The 22,326-nt window shown below is 38.0% G+C and overlaps 2 protein-coding genes across 2 annotated transcripts in view; one reads left to right on the forward strand and one right to left on the reverse strand.

Annotated features, from left to right (window-relative positions):
- Window positions 1–2,021: 2,021 nt before the first annotated feature.
- The window catches only part of kiaa0930, a 33,156-nt gene continuing 12,851 nt past the window's right edge, over window positions 2,022–22,326 (reverse strand). The window contains exons 3-10 of the mRNA XM_017494594.3: window positions 13,088–13,192; window positions 11,593–11,670; window positions 9,320–9,421; window positions 7,611–7,751; window positions 7,311–7,499; window positions 6,834–6,993; window positions 6,110–6,265; window positions 2,022–5,120 (exon numbers count right to left, since the gene is read on the reverse strand). Coding sequence (XP_017350083.1) covers window positions 5,080–5,120; window positions 6,110–6,265; window positions 6,834–6,993; window positions 7,311–7,499; window positions 7,611–7,751; window positions 9,320–9,421; window positions 11,593–11,670; window positions 13,088–13,192 — 972 coding nt within the window. The 3' untranslated portion in view covers window positions 2,022–5,079. The remainder of the gene's footprint in view (window positions 5,121–6,109; window positions 6,266–6,833; window positions 6,994–7,310; window positions 7,500–7,610; window positions 7,752–9,319; window positions 9,422–11,592; window positions 11,671–13,087; window positions 13,193–22,326) is intronic.
- On the forward strand, window positions 19,024–21,577 carry LOC108279935 (microfibril-associated glycoprotein 4). Its single transcript, XM_017494601.2, has 5 exons — window positions 19,024–19,154; window positions 19,394–19,582; window positions 20,563–20,659; window positions 20,812–20,994; window positions 21,112–21,577. The coding sequence occupies exons 1-5, from the start codon at window positions 19,149–19,151 to the stop codon at window positions 21,357–21,359; spliced, it is 723 nt and encodes a 240-aa protein (XP_017350090.1). The 5' UTR covers window positions 19,024–19,148; the 3' UTR covers window positions 21,360–21,577.

A 22,326-nucleotide genomic window follows, 5' to 3' on the forward strand; every position in this document is an offset into this window, starting at 1 on the left:
TATAGGGAGGACAGGTACTATCCACTCATCTCTGATCACCTGCATGCAGGATATGATTGGAGAGATGGAAAAGGAGAACCATATCTACTATTAGTATATATGAGTATGTTGTGCTTGTTTCTTTATAACCTGTAATAAGAAGAAGCCCAAAGTCGTGTGTTATATGCAGGCTTGCCGACTCTGATAAGTATATCTCGAACCATCCGATTTATCTGCGCAGAGCAGCAGCACTACTAACTAGTAGCACTAGATAGCTAACCGGCATGAATGATAACTCATAATATAATATTATTACCAGAAAAGGAAATATTACCACCAACCAAGCAGGCATGTTGTAATTAGCTAAACTAATGCCTACTAGGCAAACAGTTTATAAAGTTACTGCTATGTTATGAAATAATATTTTACTGCCTTTACTACACAGAAATGACATTTAAAGTGAAAAAAGCGTATACCAACCTTTATTTCTAGAGGACAGTTTGTCACTGGAACATGCTCTTAAGGAGTCAAATTTTCTGTCACATTTAACAATTTCTTTTAAAACCTTAAAATTATTGTACGTCACGTTACTATAAACAGTTCTGTGTTCTTAAAATGAATAACTTGTCCGGCTGTGTTGTCATTATTTTGACTTAATGTCTTATTTCAACATGATATATATGATAATTTTAAAATAACATACTGTCATAAAGAGTTTCTATGAGAATAAGCAGGCCAAATTACTGTGAAGTTTAGTCAAGCGTGTATCAGGGGTTAATTTGTATAAAATTTGAGCATATAATACTTGGGATCTTATGATTAATAGTTGAAGTTGATGAACAGAACCACAAGGAAAATGATCATTTTCAATCATTTATTCAACAGAAATATCAATAGATGTGATATTCTTCTGTGGAAAAAGTAAGTACACCCTTGGCCTCAGGAGCTGGTGCTTCCTTTAGCAGAAACAACTTCTTGTAGGTGTTCTGCATAATTGTCCACCAGTCTCTGACGTCGCCTTGCTGGAATTTTTGACCACTCTTCCATGCAATATTCTTTCAGTTGCAAGATGTTTGAGGGTTTTCTTGCATGTACTGCTCGTTTCAAATCCCCCCACAACATTTCAATGGGATTTAAAATCCGGGCTTTGACTAGGCCGTTCCATAACCCTCCGTTTCTTCTTTTTGAGCCGTTCCTTGGTGGATTTGCTAGTGTGTTTAGGATCAGTATAATGTTGAAAGGTCCACTTTTGGTTCAACTTCAACTTGCGGACATTCACATTATCTCCAAGGACTCTTTGATATGGTGCAGAATGAATGTAAGCTGTCCAGTCCCTGGGCAGTGAAGCAACCCCAATCCATAACATTTCCACCACCGTGTTTCACAGTTGGTATGAGGTGCTTCTCCTGAAAAGCTGTCTTTGGTCTGCGCCAAACATATCTGCTGTTACTGTGGCCAAACAACTCTATCTTTGATTCGTCTGTCCAGAGCACATTATTCCAAAAGGCCTGCTCTTTGCCTGTATACTCATTTGCAATCTGTAGTCTTGCTTTAGTGTACATTTTAGACAGCAAAGGGTTTTTTTGGCATACCTCAAAATCTTTTTGATTGTAGAAGCATGCACTTTGACACCAACAGTTGCGAGACAAACTAGCAGATCCTGTGATGAAATTTTGGGGTTCTTGTAGACTTCATTTTGCAACAGATGGTCTGCTCTTGGGCTGAATTTGCTGGGATGGCCAGTCCTGGACTAATTGACAAATATGCAAAACGCCTACAAGACATTATTTCTGCTAAAGGGGGCAATACCAGTTTCTGAGGCCAAGGGTGTACTTACTTTTCCACAGAATAATATAACATCTATTGATCTTTCTGTTGAATAAATGATTGAAAAATCTAATTTTCCATGCAGTTTTTTTCAAGTATATCAACTTTATTAATAGGCACCATTTCAAACATGATCCAATATTTGCTTGTTCAAATATGTCAAAAAAGCCAACAGTTCCCATGGAGTGTACTTATTTGTTACATGACTCAATTAGTTTAATGATGTTAGCTATTTTTATTTATTTTTTTTACATTTACCTCATTTGGATGACATTTTATTCAAAGCAACTTACAAGAGAGTAGCTGAGGATTAAGCCCAATGTCTTAATCAATCACTGAACGACCCTTTTCCATGTCTTAGTGTTATCAAACTGTTCATATATTTAACTGGTGTTTAAATCCACATTTTAAAAATCTTTAGCAATTATGGACGCTTTAGAGGTCTTTAAAATTTCTTTGCCAGTCCATTAGTAGAGAAAAGAAAGCAAAGTACGTTCCTGCAGGCTTATTAAACATCACATTACAGTTACAGCTACAGCCGGTATTGTACTCGGTATTCGCATATGCCACAATATCATGACTCTAGTTTCATGTAGGCCTAATTAAAGCCATGTGAACATATTAGCATGTGTGATGGAAAAATCAAATGCAGAACCTGTCATAAACTTGAGCATACTGTTCATTCAAATGCACACACGCACAATTTTCCAAAATTGTCACACTTGGTCTTACCTGTGCACAGACATCTTATTATAAGGTATTAACCTGATTCACTGATGTGTGGTGCGACCTCCTAATTTCGTAGCTTGCGTTCCTCAGCATTACATGTCCTTGTCCTTCCCATGTGTAAATACTTGTGTAAATAGTTCATAAATTCAAAAACGTTTTTTTTTTTTTTTTTGGTAATTTGTATTTCAATAAGAGGTACAGAAAATGTACAATTATTACCGGTGTAACATAAATGTAGGATAAACATGCACGTGTAGTTTTTAAAAACTGAATACAAAAAACATGGTTAAAGCGATTAAAGAAGTGTGTATGTACCACAGGACCTCTCTTGAACAGAGCTTCCTATTTGGTTGACATGGGCTTCTACAGCCTTCCAGGAGAAAATAAATACAAAGAAATACAAAGGCCGTGAATTGTGAAGCATAAAAAAAAATGTTGCTGACAAACATAGCCTTTCAAATATCAAACGGTTACTAAAGCCGTCTTTAAAGCAGTCGACAGGAATACATTCAGCTCGCAAAATCCAACATAATACTGACAATCTGGGTTTGTTCCTCATTTCCTCCATAAACACTTCATTGTCAGGGATTTTCAAAGCCAACCTATTAACAGAAATGTGTTGAAAGACAACGGCCACCAGACCTTTAAATACTCAAACACTTTACAAGGAAAGACAGAACTAGAGGAACAGAAAGGGGCAGAGTTTCAACTCATCGTTAAAGAATCCCTAAAGCCTTCAAAGACTAAACAAATTGTGTGATCCTGAACCACAAGTTGAAAAAAGTTAAGAAGGGATATGTCATTATTTCGAACTTAATAACTTCTTTCAAGATATTATTTCATTATTTCAACTTAATTCAGGTTGTTATGTCATTATTTTGACAATTCATTTCAGGATGTCATGATTTTGATTTAACTTGTTATTTCAGGATTCTGATTTAATAACTTATTTCAGGATGTTCTGTCTGGTTATTAGGAGCACGATGGCTCAGAGGTTAGCACGTTTGCCTCGCACCTCCAAGGTTGGGGGTTAGATTCCTGCCTCTGCCCTGTGTGTGTGGAGTTTGCATGTTCTCCCCGTGCTTCAGGGGTTTCCTCCCCGGAAAATACCCGTCCGAGGTGTCCCCCGTCTTGTGCCCGAAGTCTCCTGGTATAGGCTCCAGTCTCAGTAAGCGGCACAGAAAATGGATGTACGGATGGATGTCTAGTTATCCTCATTACACCACATAGAACACCATATTTTAATATATGGAATATTTAACGCCATATAATCGATCAATAAGATTAATTTTATGAATATTAGCTTGTAATTCTTTTTCTGTATGCTGCAGATAGTAAGCCTATGAGAGACTATGTCTGTCATATATGTCTAATTATTGGGAATTTATTTAAATGCTTTACAAGATAACTCAAAATAAGTTAAATCTAAATAATGAGATCATTTAAACTAATAAAATACTATGTTGAAATGAGATATTAAGTCATAATAATGACATAATATTAGTTATTAAATCAAAATAACAGCATAGCCCTTAAAATTTTTTCCCCCACAACTTGTGTTTCAGGGCTTCTGTAGGACAGGAGTGTTTCTGAAATGTAGTAGTTTTACAAACGGCTCAATTGCGTTTGCTGAATAGCACAAGAGATGGATTGCGTCATCCTCAGGGAAACCTCTTCAAGGCCTTGCAGCTTCAGCATCATTCTGGTGCACTTGCACACCTCACACTTGCAACACTCAGTAATAAATATCACAATGATTACAAAGATCTCCAAACATACAAATGAACAAATGTATCATCTTTTTTTTTTTTTTTTTTTTTTTTTTTTAAACAAAAGAAAAGAAATCTACTTGTGCGGCTTTTTTTTTTCTTTCTGTGAACCGGAACGTTGAACTTAAGACACATCCAGCATTCCTAATTCCAGACTCTGTTGGTCGTAGGCCATAAAACAGAGGCCGGATATCACATTAGCTGGTTAGGAGGTGTTAAGGCCTAGGGATGAGGCGAGGTGAGGGGTTGGGGATGGGGTGTTTTGCCTTTGGAAAAAAGCACTACGCACAAATCGACAACATTGAAAGACCCAGCAGAGTTTGTTTACACAAGGCTGAGAGGGTCGTGGTTGGTAGATTCACTGAGTATTCTAAGCAGCAGTGTATTTACAAGGAACAGAGACATTCTTTTGCATGTTTTTTTTTTTTTTCTCTCTTTGATACATTTCCCTTTCGCTCGCAGGTGGGACGTTAGCAAGTCCTGCCTTCTGAGCCTGAGCCGATCTGATCTGATGGAACGAGGCATTTCAGACAGTGTTCAGTCACTCAGGCTGTTGCTCTCGTGTCCACATACAGACTGTCACAGAAAACAGGTGGAAGAGGCACTTCTTGATTGGCTGGTTTTTAATAAGTCCTTAGTTCTCACATTTCTTCTCCTCTCCTTTAGTCAGTGGTGGTTTTTTTGGTTCTCTGTATGGATGCTAGATGGCGCTGTCATCTGAGGGGCCTGATGTGGAGAGGCACTTAGTCACAAGTTCTAAGGAAGTCAGGAGCCGCTAGATCATCAGAATAGGCTTTTGTCTCACCTCCAGAATATCTGTTGAGGAAATTCCACAATGACAACAAAATAAGTTCAAACAAAAAATAAGTTCAATAGTTGGGTTTTCATGTATTTAAAAAGACTAAATCAACTTGACCAGCATGTGATAGAAGTTTTTGTTATTTGCTATTAGTAGTACAGTGCAGCCATCAAACAAACGTGTTATAACCACATCCTCTGTAAGAAAAGTCAGTCCACTGAAGATGGATGAAAATGGTTACGAGGACAAACTGAACAGGAACCACAGGGGGAAAAAATGATAAAAATTGTTAAAATAAAACGATGTTTATATCCAACCAGCTACAATCTTACTAGAGTTAGTCATGAAAGTACTGATGATTCCCATGATATGATATTAATATGACAATAAACTGTCCTGATATACCATTCTAACAGTATCATCGTGTCACCGTAAAACCTTCCATGCATACAGCAGAATTAGCTTGCGTGTGTCTGCTTTTTGCCTAAATTTAACGCTTCCACACTGGCACTTTAGTCCGAAACAGAGCATGGTCTGCATGAAAAATTGCTCATGTGAAAGCTGTCATGCGGACCAGGAAGCGCACCATGGTACCAAAGCCGAGAATACCTGTAGGAGGTGGTCTGAGTTCGGTTGCGCTGAAACTGAAACACGATTCCCGTGAATATGAATGCAACTCGTACTCGGGTCTGCACTTGTTCAGGAAGTAAAGTAACCTGCGTATGTGTTTTAGCTGATGATGACATCATTAGTTCCCACAACACACATGCACCATGAGTGGTAGAGGAATTTTGTGGGACACAGAAGAGCTCCATGACCACGCATTGGGGGATAGGGGGAGGGACAATCGCACTCGGATTCAGACCTTATAGATTTTTATTTCTCGTATAAAAGCCAAAGGGTTCAGTCAGCATGTGTCACGTGCAAGTCGGAGCGAATGCATGATTCCCATTGCACATCACTGAAATCATTGTGTGTGGGTAAGTACAGGCTGTTTGTGCTGCACCTGTAGTTATCCGGTGTAGAGGAAGAGTGATGTAGGTGAGATGTGAGTAGAGCAGGAAGTAGTCCTCCGTCCTGTTCAGCTTCAGCCAGGAGCCCACGAGTGAGCGGCCAGTTCCCGAAAGAGAGCGTGAGCGAAGGTTTGTGGTGTTACACAGGTCTACACACACACACACACACACACACACACACACACACACACACACACACACACACACACACACACACACACACACACACACACACACACACACACACACACACACACACACACACACACACCTCCGTTGTTGGTCACCAACTTAACCATCCATCTTTATATGCTGGTCCACAATAACATATGATATTAAAGGTGTAGTTTCCAATTTGTTTCTTAATCTGTATTAGTCATATCATTTCTCATCAGACCAGAGACTAGCTACAGAGCTAGAGCTACATTTTCAGACTTTTACATATTTTTCAAAATATTATTCGATGAAATGTTTTTAAAGATGAATGGATGCAGAAGTAAGCGTTTTTTTCTTTCTTCTCCAAGTTAATCATTATTGCAGTCCTCATCACAGCCCTATTTTTATACACGCACCTTAAAACAACTCAGCACGACAAGCTACTCTCTCGTTCTCTCAATATCCCTGTCGAGAAGCTTGCTTGCGTGTGTTTACAAAGATTACATCCTGCTCTCGCACTCAGCCCATTGTGAAGGCCTGAGTGGTGGCGTTAGGCCTCACCTTCTTCATCCTCGTCCCTGAAGAACTCCTCGCTGTCGTTGGCAGAGTGGGATTTCTTCATCTCGGCTATGCGGTTTCGGGGCACTTTGCGGCGCAGAGAGGGAGAGAAGAAGGAGGGTCTGTTTCTCTCGGGGGTCGGGGGAGTGCTGAACGACGTCACCTACAGGAGGAACAGGACGTGAGAACGAGAATGCTGTTGGAAAACCAAAGTCATACTGTTGAATGAAAATGAAGAACGCCCATAATTAAGTACATGTGCCATGAACTAAAATGGTTTCTCTACACCTTGACTGTTCTAAACTACAAGTATGCAAATTGTAACACACCAATTTAGATATTAACTATGATTAAAAGCTGCTGTGCACAGAAGTACTGAGAAGCAGATGTAACCAGCCATGCGAGAGGAATCTAGATATCACATTTTTATCTGCAGGGGTAGCATCACTGAAAGAAGTCTATTATGTCTGTTGTACCCACCCTCTCGTGCAGAGGCGAGTCCTGGTCCTCCTCGGTGCCGCAGGGTGACGTGTCTCCAGTCGGCACTCGACTCACAGCCATCTCGGCGTGCCCTTTCCCCTGAGGGCCCTTCATCCGCACAAACTCCATGTTGTTGTATTTGTAGAAGCCGAAGGACATGCGTTGGGCCATTTTAGCAGCCACACTCACCTTACACATGCACAGCGACACAGGAAATCATGGTTCATGGTTCAATTTCAGCAAAAAAAAAAAAAAGTGGTTAGTCTTTATAGGGAAAAAGTGTCGGTGAGTCTGTCCTACCCGGTTATCGTAAACCTTTTTAAGGGCCTCGTAGCGGATGGAGCCTTGGAAGATCACTCCCTGGAAAGTGGTGCTCTTGTCGCTGGCCACCAGCTCCACACACACCATCTCTCCTTCTCCAACAGTCATATCACTGAACACCTGTGTGTCACGTACACAATGTATAGATGCTGATCTGACCGTGATGTGTGCACACTAAATTACTTTTTTATCCTAGTATCTTATGTACACTGAGTTTTGTATGTTCACTGGATTTGTAACGAAACTTTTATGAAGTGCACATAGAAACACATTTTAGGTTTACATAGGGATTACTGACTGTAGCTCATCTGTTGCTAGGCACAGTGAGTCACCCCTCATAGGGCCTGGTATTATTTTAATGGTGAGTCACTCTCGGGGCTGTTAGTGCACCTATATGGTACACTTGACTTATGAAATGTCCAGCGATTAGGTGTAACTAATAAAATGGCAACCATCACTATATGGCCAAAAGTATGTGGACACCTGACCATCACACCCATATGTGCTTGTTTACATCTTATTCCAAAGTTGGTCCCCTAATTTGCTGCCATAACAGCCTCCAGTCTTCTGGGAAGGCTTTTGGGCAAGGCCCATTAGTCCCAGTGAAGGGAAAGTATAATGCTGCAGCATACCGAGACATCCTATACAATTATATGCTTTCAACTTTGTGCCAACAGAGTTGAGGAAGACCCACATATTTGTGTCATGCTCAGACGTTCACATACTTTTAGGCATACAGTGTACATGTATATCTACTGTACATGGCTATATTTGTGATAATTGGTTTAAGATGTTATCATTTTGTTTGATATTATTAAAGACAACATGAAATGGAGTTCACGGTTAGTTCCACAACGTGACACATTTCTGAGTGAGCTTTTGCACAGATGCAAGGTGAGACCAGTTAAGAACTTTGTCTTTTAAGTGATAGAAATGGATGAATTGTGCCAGTATGACTGGAGACATGGTTCTCAAAAGGAGAGTCTAGGGACCCCCAGGGGTCTGTAAAGCCTAGCCAAGGGCCCACTTTTTTTTTTTTTTAAGTTTAGTTACAGTGATGGAAATTACAACACACCAATACCAAAGCTATTATATATTATTGTGTTCTTATAATTATTAGCGTGTGTGGATGGTCCATTAAATTAAATGGGTTTAATCCAAACATCAACAACTCAAACACAAAGTAGTTCTGTAAATAATGTCAACTTGGACCTAATGGCAATTTATTACAATGTGTTATGCGAGTGTTCAGAAAGTTCAGAAATAAAAACGTCTATGGCTCCAATAACTTGTGTTATTATTGTGCATATACATACAATGAGCCTAATACTGTTAGATTATGTTTGGATAGAATAAACCTGTACTGAGGGGGATCCACAGAAAGGTTTATATACAATATATCTTTATATACATGGACAGTTTGATTGATGCTCTCCTACCTGATCATAAAGATAATAAAGCTTCAAGCACAGCACCGTGACTCACTAATATCCTATTTTATAGAAACATGAATTAACCAGCTTTTCAATCTTTCGCACTGCATAATTTAGTTTTTTTTTCCCCTGGCAGGAAGACATAAGTAATTATAAAGCCCTGTCAGAGATGACTAAGGCGGATGAAAGTTACTGGGCACTGTATCAAAAGCTCGTTCTAGGTTTGAATGGAAACCTGATTGGTGTGGTGGTTACCTCCTCAAAGTTGTCGATCATGAAGAAGATGTTCGGGTAGCTCATCTTGGACTCCTCACCCTTGCTGTCCATTGGGTGTTTGCTGGGAGAAGCGAACACTTGCTGTGTAGTAAAGAGTGAGAGAGTTTGGGTAAGCAGCAGGCAGTGCTGAACACTGGTTTTGTTTGGTTTTGGAACAAGTCCCATTTCTATCACGCCATAATGAATATTTTCTCGATAAATTAAACAAGTGAGAAATAATTCATTAAGTATGCAAATATATGGACGTATAGATGAAGCAGTGGATAAGTAAGGAAATAAACACAACTGGGAGTGATGCTATAGGAAAACAATCACCACCAGGGTTTGGCATGAAGTGGCATTACTGTTAACACCCCAAAGTTGATTATTTTCCAAGGACAGCATATCTAAAAGTGTTTTATTCTTCTTATATTGCAGCAATTTGCCATTGATAACATTTTACAAATGGATTAATAAACAATTTTTAAAAGGTTATAGTAAGATTTCAGGTTGTATATTATCTGTGAAACTAGTTCCAGTTATCACCTATGTTTTAGCAGCTATCAACAGTCACTCCCTCACCAGTCACTTTTTTCTTCTCTCTTGGAGTTAGTTAGAAAAAAATAAACGCAGCTTGTCATGTTATTGAGAAATCCAAAAGCACAAAGTCCTCTGTCCTGAAGCCTTTTCCATGGCGGAAAAGCACCAACACTGGAGGCTAATTCTTAAAGGTTGAATAAGCCGAAATATCCTAACTGAAACCTACATCGTATCAACGAGGACACGTTTTTATTTGTTAAACATGTTTTTTTTTTTAATCTGTTTATTATTATTATTTAGATTGTTTTGATTTATGTGCAATGTCTGCTATAAATCCCTGTGAATGTGTTATTACAGGGGAAATGATAACATATTACTACGAGTGCATTAATATAAACCTGTTATTTATATTACAGACAGAACTACTGTCAGGGCTGATGTTATAGAAAATGAAGCGACACCTTCTGACCAATCAGATTTGAGAATTTAGCTGCGCTGTGGTATAAAATTAACTCATGCATAACTTAAAAGGAAATAAAACAAAAACGAATAAACAATGTGAAAATATTTAATCAATTAAGAATGAACTTATTTTATCATGAGATAAACAAGTAACTGATTATATTTATTTGTTGACTGTTTTGCTTTTCTTTTCCTCCCAATTGATTTCAAAACCACATAATTGATAATGGAGGGTTTGTTTTATTTGTCTATTGGCTTTCTGTAGCTTTTTTTTAATTACGGATTGGATAACCACATGATTCTATTTTTTTTGTTTGTTGACTGTTTTATTTTTCTTTAATTACTATCAATTTGTCTGCTGTGCCAGGAGGTGCAGCCCCTTACAGCTTCTTATTACCCAGAACTTTGTTGGTTAGACTGTTATCACACTGAGTGGCCACTAAGCAGGCCAGTGGTAATTATCTGAAAACAAAATACGGAAAGGTCTCGGCTGCTCAGACATGCAGCGCATTGATTCAAAGATCGTAAGTGTAGAATGGTTGTGGTCTGAGGCGTCTGATGCTACTGTTTAATTATTAATCCACCAATTCACTTACCCCAACTGTATTCATTCATGCGTATAAAATGTGGCAGATAAGATGATGTACACTACAGGTCAAAAGTTTAGACACACTCATTCTTTATTTTTATAATCCACATTTTAGAATAATAATAAAGTCATCAAAACGCTGGAGTAACACAAATGGGGATCTATGGGAATTATGTTGTGATAAAAAATAAAAATAAATCAAAATAATTTAGTATTTTAGCATCTTCAAAGTAGATGCCCTTTTTGCCTAGAATTTCCAGAAATGTATTCTTAAACTGATTTCTTGAGGAATTCCCCTGAGATATGGTTTTTAAACAGTATTAAAGGAGTTCACACGTATGCTCGACACATATTGGCTGCTTTTCGGAATATTTTGCTCCAAGTCCATCCATTTAAAAAATATTTCTTTGTAAATAAAATGTTAGTTTTCTAATGAAAGAATTAAATACGTTGGCACGATTATATTTTTGTCTACAACACCGATTTCAAACATTTAAATCACACACTTTCAGATCAAAAGGTTTTTAAGATCATGAGAAACATTTCAGTCGAGTGTCTCTAAACTTTTGGTAGTGTAGAAGTACATACTGTATGTGATGACTTACACTGCAGCAGAGACCTGCACATTACAGTAACCGCATACCGATCTGTACACAAGTAGTAGCACATCTGTTCGCATTACCTGCGTCTTCTTTTTGTGGATGTGGATGTCTCCTGCATCTGTGCGTGTACACACAGCACACGTGACCACGTAGTCCAGCTGGCGGAGAAAACATCGTGCAACATTAATAGTGCTGCACCATAATGAAGCACCCAGAGTGAGTGTGATGGGAAAAAATCTTCAAGAATTCAGAAATAAGCCTCAACAACCTGCATTATTTCCTGCACTTCCCTAAAGTAAGTAAATAACTTCCCTTACTTTTGTCATGTTTACTACAAAAAGAGACACACTGGAAAAGGTTACCCATCATATTCCTGCAGTCTTCACACAGGATTGGCGTGTAACACCATGAGAAAGGTCCTGAAAAGACTTGTTTATAAGACTAGACACTATAGCTGAGTAGGGTTATCTTTTTTTTTTTTTTTTTTTTTAAATAGATCCATCCATTTTCTGTACTATTTATCCTACACAGGGTTGGGAGCCTGGAGCCTATCCCAGCGGACTCGTCCACAAGGTGCGGGACACCCTGGACGGGGTGCCGACCCATCGCAGGACACAATCACACACACATGCCAATCAACCTACAATGCACGTCTTTGGACTAGAGGAGGAAACCAGAGTGCCCGGAGTACCTTAGTAACCACTAAACCAGAGTGCCTTAGTAACCACTACGCCACCATGCCCACCCTAGGTATCACAATTAATCTTTGTCAGTTGTATATTTTTAAATATTTCACTATTAGTATTGAGTTTTCCCATCACCCTAGTTGGATAGCTATCAATGTTTTAATAGCAAATGTTGCATCTGAAGGATAGCTATAAGTTGTCATTTAAAGCTATCTATATTACAACGTACCCTTGTCTAGGGGGTGATGTGACAAAAATATCAATTATCGAAGGCATTTCTACACAATATGAATGATGACATAGGTTTGCTCACAAACTGCCAACTATATGTGTTGGGGAAAATAACTGTGATAAACTACATAACTACTATATATTGTCTACAAAAAAATAAAATAAAAGATATATATATATATATATATATATATATATATATATATATATATATATATATATATATATATATATATATATATATTAAAAAAACAACATATATATTTTTTGTATAACTACTATATATTGTCTACTATATATATATATATATATATAAACAACATATATATATTTATTCATTTTATACAGTTTGCAATTTTAAATATAAAAGTACAAAATTTGTAACACAAAATCAGCTGCTTCCAGTCAGTTTATAATGAATTGTATTTATTTATTTATTTATTTATTTATTTATTAATTATATAACAGCATCACAATATCCACAACATCTCAGAAAAGCATACTGTGACAAGTTATCACAATATCAAAAATTATATCATCATCATCATCACCAGCCCTACCTTAAGCTACAAAAAACCTGGTTAATCTCATGCAGCTGGTTACTGGTTTACATTTGCTTCTGCACAGAGCAGGTAGTTGCTAACTGACCCCAGCTTACCTTTTGTAAGATGAGATTCAGGTACACACTCTCCTCCCAGTCTATGTCCGGGTCCCCGAGTCCAGGCAGCTTTTTCGAATCCCTTCTGTACACTTCGACCTCCACCTGAGAACCAGAATGAGATTTATACTCATTTAAATTCATAGAGTGTAGCATCTAGAAGTGCTCACATTAAGATTCTGTGCAATATGCTATATGACTCAAACCACTTGACTTTAACACCTCAATCATATCTTGGCTGATTGCATGTGATGACTACCAAAAATAAACAACAACATTTTTATTCCAATAGAAAGAAATCCATCTGGCAATTATGTTGTCTTGTATATCTGCGATACTCTGTATTCAGCTCAGGCCTTTGTTCTCCTTGACCGAGAGGGTGACGTCGATTCATTTGAGCATGTGAGCCATAATGCAACACGGACAGGCCAAGTGCTCAAGCTGAAAGCAAAACAAAGTGTTATTTATGAGCTGCAGATGCCATCATCTAATTTACCTGGCACTGCAAACACAGCTCTGCTGACTGGGTCTGAGCCATCTGTCCCTTCACTCACACGACAAACCGCTCTTTTGTAGCTTTAATACATTTTGGGAATATATTTTGGGTCTTCTGTCTTTCTGGTGTCTCAGCTGCGCTGCTTCACAAAACACAGGAGGTGTGTAAGTGAAGGGCATCACACATGCTGGGCTCTTGATGGTTGTCATGGTGATAAAAGAGAGGTGAACTGGGACGTGTGGTGTAGAGCACACGGGCAATCTGGGGCAACTTTTACCTTTACAACTGGTTAGTGAAGACAGGGTCAGGTTGGAGGAGTAGGTGTATAGCGTGTATGTGTGGGGCAAGGACACTGTTCTCACTGGCTTAACTAAAGTCATTCATAAATCTTATAGGATCCAAAAACCTAAGAATAGGTCCTACACCAAAACTAATGATTTTGACAAACAACAAGGTTCCATCATTCTACAGTCTTCCTCAATGAATTGTATCAAATGTTCAAACAGCATATTCACACACATTTTGCTTTTTTATGAGAATTTGACCTTGGACTTATAAAATACATTACATATAGGGAGGACATAACAGAACAAATCATATATGATAACATATTACTATGTTCAACTAATTCTACGTTCAACATATATTCAACTAATTCTCAGTTGAATGAATAAAAACCTGTGATCTGAGTTATAGTCGTCTCTACTGTCAGAGCTGCTGCTGTAGAACATGAACGTGCTTGTTCTAATCTCATTATAGTTTCTATAGTAACAGCTAATCGGTAGGAATTTGTATTGTATGGAGTTTGTATGATTTATAAATTGTGGCAGGAATTTGATTAAGGTTAAAATGATCAGGAATGTGTTTCAGAAGCACTAGGTAAGCTAAAACACACGCACACACACACACACACACACACACACACACACACACACACTGGTATGCATGGGAGACATTCTTCCTTTGAGAAAATTATAGAAATGTTATTTAATAAATAAAAACATCATTTTTGATATGGCAAAGCTTAGAAACATTTATTTAAAACATTATGGAAGGAGTGTCTGTGACATCTTCAGTGTCTGGGGGTTGTACCAGTCAGAGTTAAAGCTGTTCTTTTAAATTTTCTCTCATAGGAAAGTCTTCAGGACAGAGGAACATTGCATGTGAGGTTGGAATACTCTCTGGATGGAACAATGGCCTCTCTCAGTCCCGCATATTCTTACTATCTTATTTATTTATTTACTGGTGTACGTTATTCATGTCCTAAGAAATTTGATCCATAGATTGCAGCCCTAATGGCCATACAGGTGCCTATAGATTATATTTCATTACTGGAAGAATGTGATGATCACCAAATGTGTTTATATAACTTTATTATATAAGGCTATCAGTCTATCAGACCTATCATGATATTAGGACCAGACAAACCAGACAAACCTCTCACCAAATGCCACATTCTGTATTGGTGCCATGATCCTCTTTTCCTCGGAGAAAATGGAATTCCTAATATATACTGCAAACACTGTTGCTGACCTTCATAGCGTCTCCCCAAGGTGTACCGCACAAAGACCCATCCCAGGCAAATGGAAACGAATGGATAAATAAAAAAAAAAAAACAATGAGACCATAAACTAGCTGTTGAGAACTTAGTGCTACATCTCACACTCCAACACGGTATGTTTCAGTCTGAATGGCCCAGGCTCAGTTTGAGAAAATTGGACCAATGTGTGCTGATTGCTGGGAAAGGCTCTGAGTCCCAATTCCACACTGCGATGATTGCCATGCCCTTAATAAGGAGCAATAAAGTAGTGGGCCATGCTGAGAAGCTGGCATTTCAGACGAGCCCAGCCTCGAAGACCTATCACACAGACGGAGCCACAAAAACAAAACAAAAAATGCTGCAATGACGGAGTGACTGTTATCTGGTGTCTTCTCAAGTTACACTCAAACCACTGCGTTTTTGCATTCAGATCCCCTCATTCACCAGAGTTGTCTAGTCAGAATTTTGATGAGTCTGCAAATCTTTGGCTCAGTCAGCAAACTTCAAATAGAAAAAGGAAGTAAAAAAAAAATAGAGAAGGATGTCTGCACTATAGTGGCCCGTGACTGAAAAATACATTGATTTTATACAAACTCAACAGCAAAGCCAGAAAACAACGAGCAAACCAGAAAACATTAACTCAAAATGGAAACTGTAGGTCCTTATTGAATAGCCCATGCTTATTGCTGATTGGACACAGCATATAACAATCACCAGGAATAAGAATTACACTTCTTTTAATCTGTAAACTAGTAAGCCTACAGAAATAATGTGAAGTCACTTACGTTATTATAATAGCGACGTGTAATTCTTTCTTCGGAATAAAACCTGGCTTCCTTCAGTTCGCAGACTCGACATACTGAACGGTTAACTTTCAGTGGTATCTTCTGAACATCACATGGTTGATAACATAATGAGATGCACGGAAGTCCAGTCAAGCTATACATGGATACCTTGTAAGAGTTCCACTTCCCAAAAACAGTTCATATCAAACGGTCTTTGTTTTCTCAATGTCATAATCTCACCTGGATACTGTAGATTTGTACCAATGAACTGGGTGATCCCACCATGAACTGGGTAATCATAAAGACTTTACTTATTCCAGGTTTCTCATACTGAACATCCTTTAAAACATACTTAGTATGGTTTGATGTTACACCTCCAATCCTGTGCAGTATAATGACTCATAAACCCACTATCTGTTATCACCTAGTAGAGAATGAATTTCGAGTCTGGTTCCTCTCAAGATTTCTTCTTCATGTCAGGGAGGTTTCCCTACCACTGTCACCTCGGACTTTCAAGGTTTCTTTAAAGCTGCTATACAAATAAAATTGAATAGAATTGATTGGTTTTACTGTAGTTTGAAGTTGTTCTTCTGGTCATGCAGCCATTGTGACCACTGTAAAATTTCAGTATTAACAGCATATATATCCTCTCCTAACTGTGATGAGGCTGATTTGACAGGGAGATGTTCTCTGCAGCACCAAATCAGACTAATAACGAATGCATGTGCTTTGTTAGCAAATGCACCTGGCTGCCTTTTCTACAAAAACCCATATTTATTAATGGAGGACTTTGAAAGAGATCCTTTGAATTGCAGCACTAAAGAGACAAAACAGAGAGAACTTCATTAATGCACCTGTGTGCTCCATTTAATTTAAATGCAAATTCAGGCACAGAGACAAGACAGAGAGAGAGGGAGAGGGAGGGAGAGAGAAAGAGAGAGAGAGAGTACTGATACTACAAAGCACAAAGGAAGGAGGAAAAAAGGCAGAGACAGAGTGAGCATAGGTCAGAGAGGGACAAAGCAAAAGTATCTCTTGCCTCTATGTTGTCTTTCATGTAATTAAATTAATGTCTGCTCTTGAGGCTGCAGGAACAAAAGCTGTAGGATCAGCATTGTTGCTCAGCCTTGACCTAGCTTTCAGGCTCTTCACAGAAATAACGTCACTTGCTTGCTGATTGATCTATGAAACAACAGAGGGATTTTTGATGTATGCAATTAAGATGAATTGTCTATATGTAAGAGAAGTGACTCAGAGTTAGGATACATCAGCCACTTCAAACAAATATGTTGGAGAAATGAATCTGATTAAGCATTTAAGAGCATGCAGACGGCTCCATTAGCTCAGAAAACAGACTGCATTTCACAAAGGCAAAACCTTAGCCATTTGCCCTTTGGAGCTAATGTTAGAATTAGCTAATATTAGGACTAGAATTAAAACCCAGATATTGGGCTTCATTTATGAATCTTTTTAGCGAAGTTGTGTGTAAATGTTCGCATACGCCAGACCGAACAAACATTTCTGTTGGATTTGCAAAAGTTTCATGAATGCCGATTGACTTTGTGCTTGTATGTGTATGTTTATGAAAGCCAATCACCCATAAATTACCAGGCGAATACATAACACAGCTGATTTGGGTTTGGTGATGCCCACAAAACTCCATAAAAGGCAAAGCTCACAGCACTAAAATGACAAGTAAATGGCAAAAGTTAATTTCTTAGAGGAAGTTACTTTGACTCACATCTATGGCAATAAAAAGATGTATATAATTTAACAGCATGCAACCCATCAAAAGGCAAAAAAATTGGAGCTGAATTACAGAAAAGATCAGTTCAATGTGAATAAAACAGCTTGACATGAAAATTGAGAAAAATGTATATCCCCTAACCAGGTGATCGTGGACATGAAGCATATCACACAGGGACTTTTTTCTCAGTAACTCTTGGCCAGGAACACCAACGCGCCTTCCCCGCTGCTGTTTTGGAAAAGCAGGAGGGTGTGTGTCATAGGAAGTCACATAGCACACTAAGGAGTATAAGGGCCCATAGCAGCTTGAGACATACCAGATCTGTGACTTATCAGTCACTTAGTGTTGGCTCTTGTGATGTTTTTCCCCAGTATTAAAAGAAGATGCCATGGTAAACGGAATACACAGAGTCATTACAGCCCATCCTCCTTTTACACACAGACATTCTTAATGACTAGCCTTATTTCTCCAATTTACGGAATTACGTTGGATTGTGTTCTTTAATTTTTTGCAAAAAAATATTTGATATTTCTTTAGTTAATGCCATTAATAGAATATTACTGTGTTTCACATCTGGGTTGTCTTTTTATGCATAAAGTTACACACACTCAGGAGCATGAGTAGGATACAGACATTTTTCCAAACTGATGGGATTCTTACGAATACACAAATGAACAGTTTATTAATAAACCCATTCACATTCAGCTTGATCAGTGAGACCCAATGTGCATAAATCTTCCTTAATCGTTAATTATTAAATAGATTTAGGCCTATGTTGGGTTATCCGTGTGGAAAAACAACTGTGGTAAAAGATTAAACCGGATAGAAGCAGGGAGATGTTGGTACAGGTATTGCATGAAAACACACGTTTGTCAATACTCATGAAAGAGCCTAAATTATTTACGTTATGGATGTTGGTATGCACAGGATAGAAGGGTAAGTCCCTACAGGTTGCCGGATGAGTTTAAGGTAGCCTGACCTTTGAGAACTGATAAAGCTTTGCACAGTTGTGTTGTCATTAAAAAATTTTTTTTTTAAAAGTTTGTCTTACTGGTAACTCAACATAACGGTAACTCAGTTATCCGCCACTGGTGAAGATTAAGGCAAGATTAGGTCATTTCATACCTAAACCAGCAGAATGAGCAGTGTATAATAAGGGCTCAGTTTCTGTGGGAAAAAGGCTTCCTGAAGAACTGGATTTAATGTAATGAAATCCATTATAAGGTGAAAACATTTTGAGAAGTGGTCATCTGATCAGTATTTTTAGTTCTGCTGTACTATACTGTATATAATGTATTCAGTCTCTGCAATCCAGAGTTGGAATTTCCAATATTCCAAGAGTGGCTAAAGTGGAAAAACACAAATTGCACAATAATAACATGTAAATATTGCCTGAGCATAGGTCACGTCACTACATATGACTCTGAAATCCCTGGCTAAATGACTGCAATTTTCTTTACTTTTCACGGGCAGTTTTGAGATCGACTCTAACAATGATGGTAGGTTTTCATATTATATTGTAAAGGATTGACTTTATGAGTTTCTAAAAATTCACTAAAATTCAGCAAGGTGGTCATGTGCAGTTTTAACTGATTGAATTGAAGAAGGCTAATGCTGTTGTTTATGTCTTGTTTTTCAAATCCCTTTTCGTCATGGTCCAATTGAGAATATTAAACATAACAGAGAGAGTTCTGTCATTTCAATTTTTTTGTAATTCATGCAACATTTGTTTAACCAGATCCTATTAGTGTTTTTATGGATGAGTGTGAGGGTTCAGTCTAAAAGCCTGATGTTCCAGCCTCTAGACTGTGCAGACATTTATAACGACAGTTCTTGGACAAGTGGAGTACACATGATCTACCCTGCTGGACCGAACTCTGGTCGCTATGTGTACTGTGACATGTACACTGATGGAGGAAAATGGACCGTGAGTAACTATGGCTTATTGGTTATTGATTTCTCCAGTAGCATACGTTACTGTGGAGTGTGGGATAATAAGGAAACATTGGCTTCCTATTTCTCAGAGCAATCAGTAGCAATGAGAATAAAATAAGAGGACATTAAATTAAATATTTATAGGCGTGCAAAAGCTGGCACCAAAAATCCAAAACATAAGTAATCCAAGATCCCCTTGGTGTCCCGACCTGACTGGACTAGACTAAAAGTTAATGTATGACATCTGGCTGAACTGAAACAGTTTCTGTATTTTATTAATATTTATTTATATATTTATTTATTTATTTATTTATTGTATTAATCTGTGACTAGTGGAGTGGAAGAATATTACAAATGAAAGAATCCAAAACGTTGGTCAATGAATATGAAAGACTTGAGAGAAACTGATATAATGTTAAAAGATGGGCAGAAAAATGAGGAAAGAAGATGTAATGCACTTTTTAACTGAAATGATTTGGATTCAAAATGATTCACATCTTGACATTCATTTGTATTAACAAAGAAAGGTCTGTGAATCCTAACACCTAAACCTAAATGTCTTGTTGGAATAAATATAATTTCTCTGTTTTTTTCATTTTGTCCTATGTGTTGCAATGCTGTAACAGTACATTCACACTAGCAAGTGACAAAGCAACAATACACAACAAGCAAATCGATATTTTATCAATTCTATTCAAATTAGATTCAAATCCAGACGACTGACTCGACTGATTACTTGGACCAATCCTGTGGTGTGTGGTGTCTGACGTTTCCTCAGTTCGCCACACAAACTTTTTAGTTCCTACGTGCAATTAGTTCTCAATAAAGCAGTTGATTCAGGCTTACAAGAGACAAACAATGGCTCAAACTTGGTAGCAATTCGTATTGCTTTTTTTGCCTCCTAATTATTTGTAAACAATACTGAATATTTGAATATATTCAAGTCTGATTCCGATATGTTTATTCCACCAGGTGTTCCAGAGAAGAATGGATGGCACTGTGAACTTCTACAGAGGATGGGATCAGTACAAGAACGGCTTTGGGCATGCAGCTGGAGAATACTGGCTGGGTAAGGTCCTGAATGAACTGGAAAATTATAAAGCATTTCTTCTCTGTAGCCTGTGTTATCATCTTGAATTGTTGACCTGTAGCTTTCATGAAGCTTTGGACAAATTACTTTTGCATTAACAGTGTCTCTTTTCATTCGTTGCTCAATTTTAGGACTTGAGACAATTCATCTCTTCATCCTGAAGAAGAACTATGAGCTGCGAGTAGACATGGAGGACTTCAAAGGAAATAAGGTCTATGCAAAATACAAATCATTTGGCATTTCTCCAATGGCTATTAATGCAGAACTGGATGGCTACAAACTGCACGTGTCTGATTTTGAAGATGGTGGTGCAGGTAAGTCGTGAGCTGATTAGATCATTGTAGCGCGCAAACTATATGATACTGATAAATAATCAACAGATACCAACGAAAATCACATGTTTGCCTTCCAATTATCGTTGCGCTTTGTAGGAGATTCGTTGTCATACCACAGTGGATCAAAGTTCTCAACCTTTGACAAAGATCAGGATTCATTTGAAGGAAATTGTGCTGCTTCCTATGCAGGAGCATACTGGTACAACTCCTGCTACAACTCCAACCCAAATGGACTTTATACGTGGGGAGAAGAATTGCAAATCGGTCTCAACTGGAGAACTTGGAAAGGCTTTAAGTCAGTGAAAAGCATCTCAATGATGATGAGACCAGTGAATCTGGCCTGACCACCAAAACACGTCATTGAGAAGAAGAAAAAGAAAAAAATTAACTACCATTTTTACAGACCAAGTATGAGTACAAGCATGTGTAAAAGTATATGTTTTTTTTGGTAATTGTCAATACCTATACTGATATGAGTAACCTACATAGTATTACTTAGTAATAGTATTACTGCACTTGCACTCTGCACAATGACAATAAAGCTGAATCTAATCTAATCTAATCACCAATCATGGAACGTGTTATTGTTATAGCTGTTTATGTTTCCCCGGTTTACATATTGGCTATGAAAAGCACATACACTGCACTGAGTCTACTAGGTGCATTCTTTATAACGTTAGCTAGCCAATTTTAAATGAAGTACATTACCTAGCTGCAAGAATGACCTTGGATAGAGTAGTACTGTATTAGAGAATTGAGGGTTTTCTTTCCCTTTGCAAACAAGCTTCTGTACAGCTGTAAGTTATATTGTACTGTTTTCATTGCATCAGAGCTCCTCATCAAGACCAACATACTGGGTAAGAGCTGCTATATTCCCTCACCTAGGCTTGTCTCTAGACATCTTTGTTGCTAGTAATGAACTCCTTGTGCTGAGTTTCATGTTATAGGAAGACATCATCTGCTCTGCTTTGATGGCCTTGATTATGAGTGAAATAAATCCAGATCACTGTCATTTTGTGTCGTCTGTTCAGTAGTGTGACATCGTACACTGGATGTCTGTTTTGGAGCATTTTTATGAGCCCGGACAGATACCTGATACCAGTATCAGGAACCCTACATCCCTAGTCCTAACATCCCAAATACTATTTGACTTGATTCCAAGAATGATCAGGACTGATTTTTTTGTTTGTAATAATATTTTGTATGCACTGTTTCCTCGTGTTAAAAACCCGAAACAGACACAAATTTGAACTACGAGAAAATCTTCCCTTCATAGTGCTTTTACAGAGTCAGTAGAGGGCAGTGTGAAGC

This window comes from Ictalurus punctatus, chromosome 19 (genome assembly GCF_001660625.3).
Source record: "Ictalurus punctatus breed USDA103 chromosome 19, Coco_2.0, whole genome shotgun sequence".
NCBI classification, from domain to species: Eukaryota; Metazoa; Chordata; class Actinopteri; order Siluriformes; family Ictaluridae; genus Ictalurus; species Ictalurus punctatus.

Coding starts and splice junctions, on each gene's coding strand:
- LOC108279935 (XM_017494601.2), top strand. Junction 20,660..20,811: donor AGCTGGAGAATACTGGCTGG/GTAAGGTCCTGA, acceptor GCTCAATTTTAG/GACTTGAGACAATTCATCTC. Junction 20,995..21,111: donor TTTTGAAGATGGTGGTGCAG/GTAAGTCGTGAG, acceptor TGCGCTTTGTAG/GAGATTCGTTGTCATACCAC.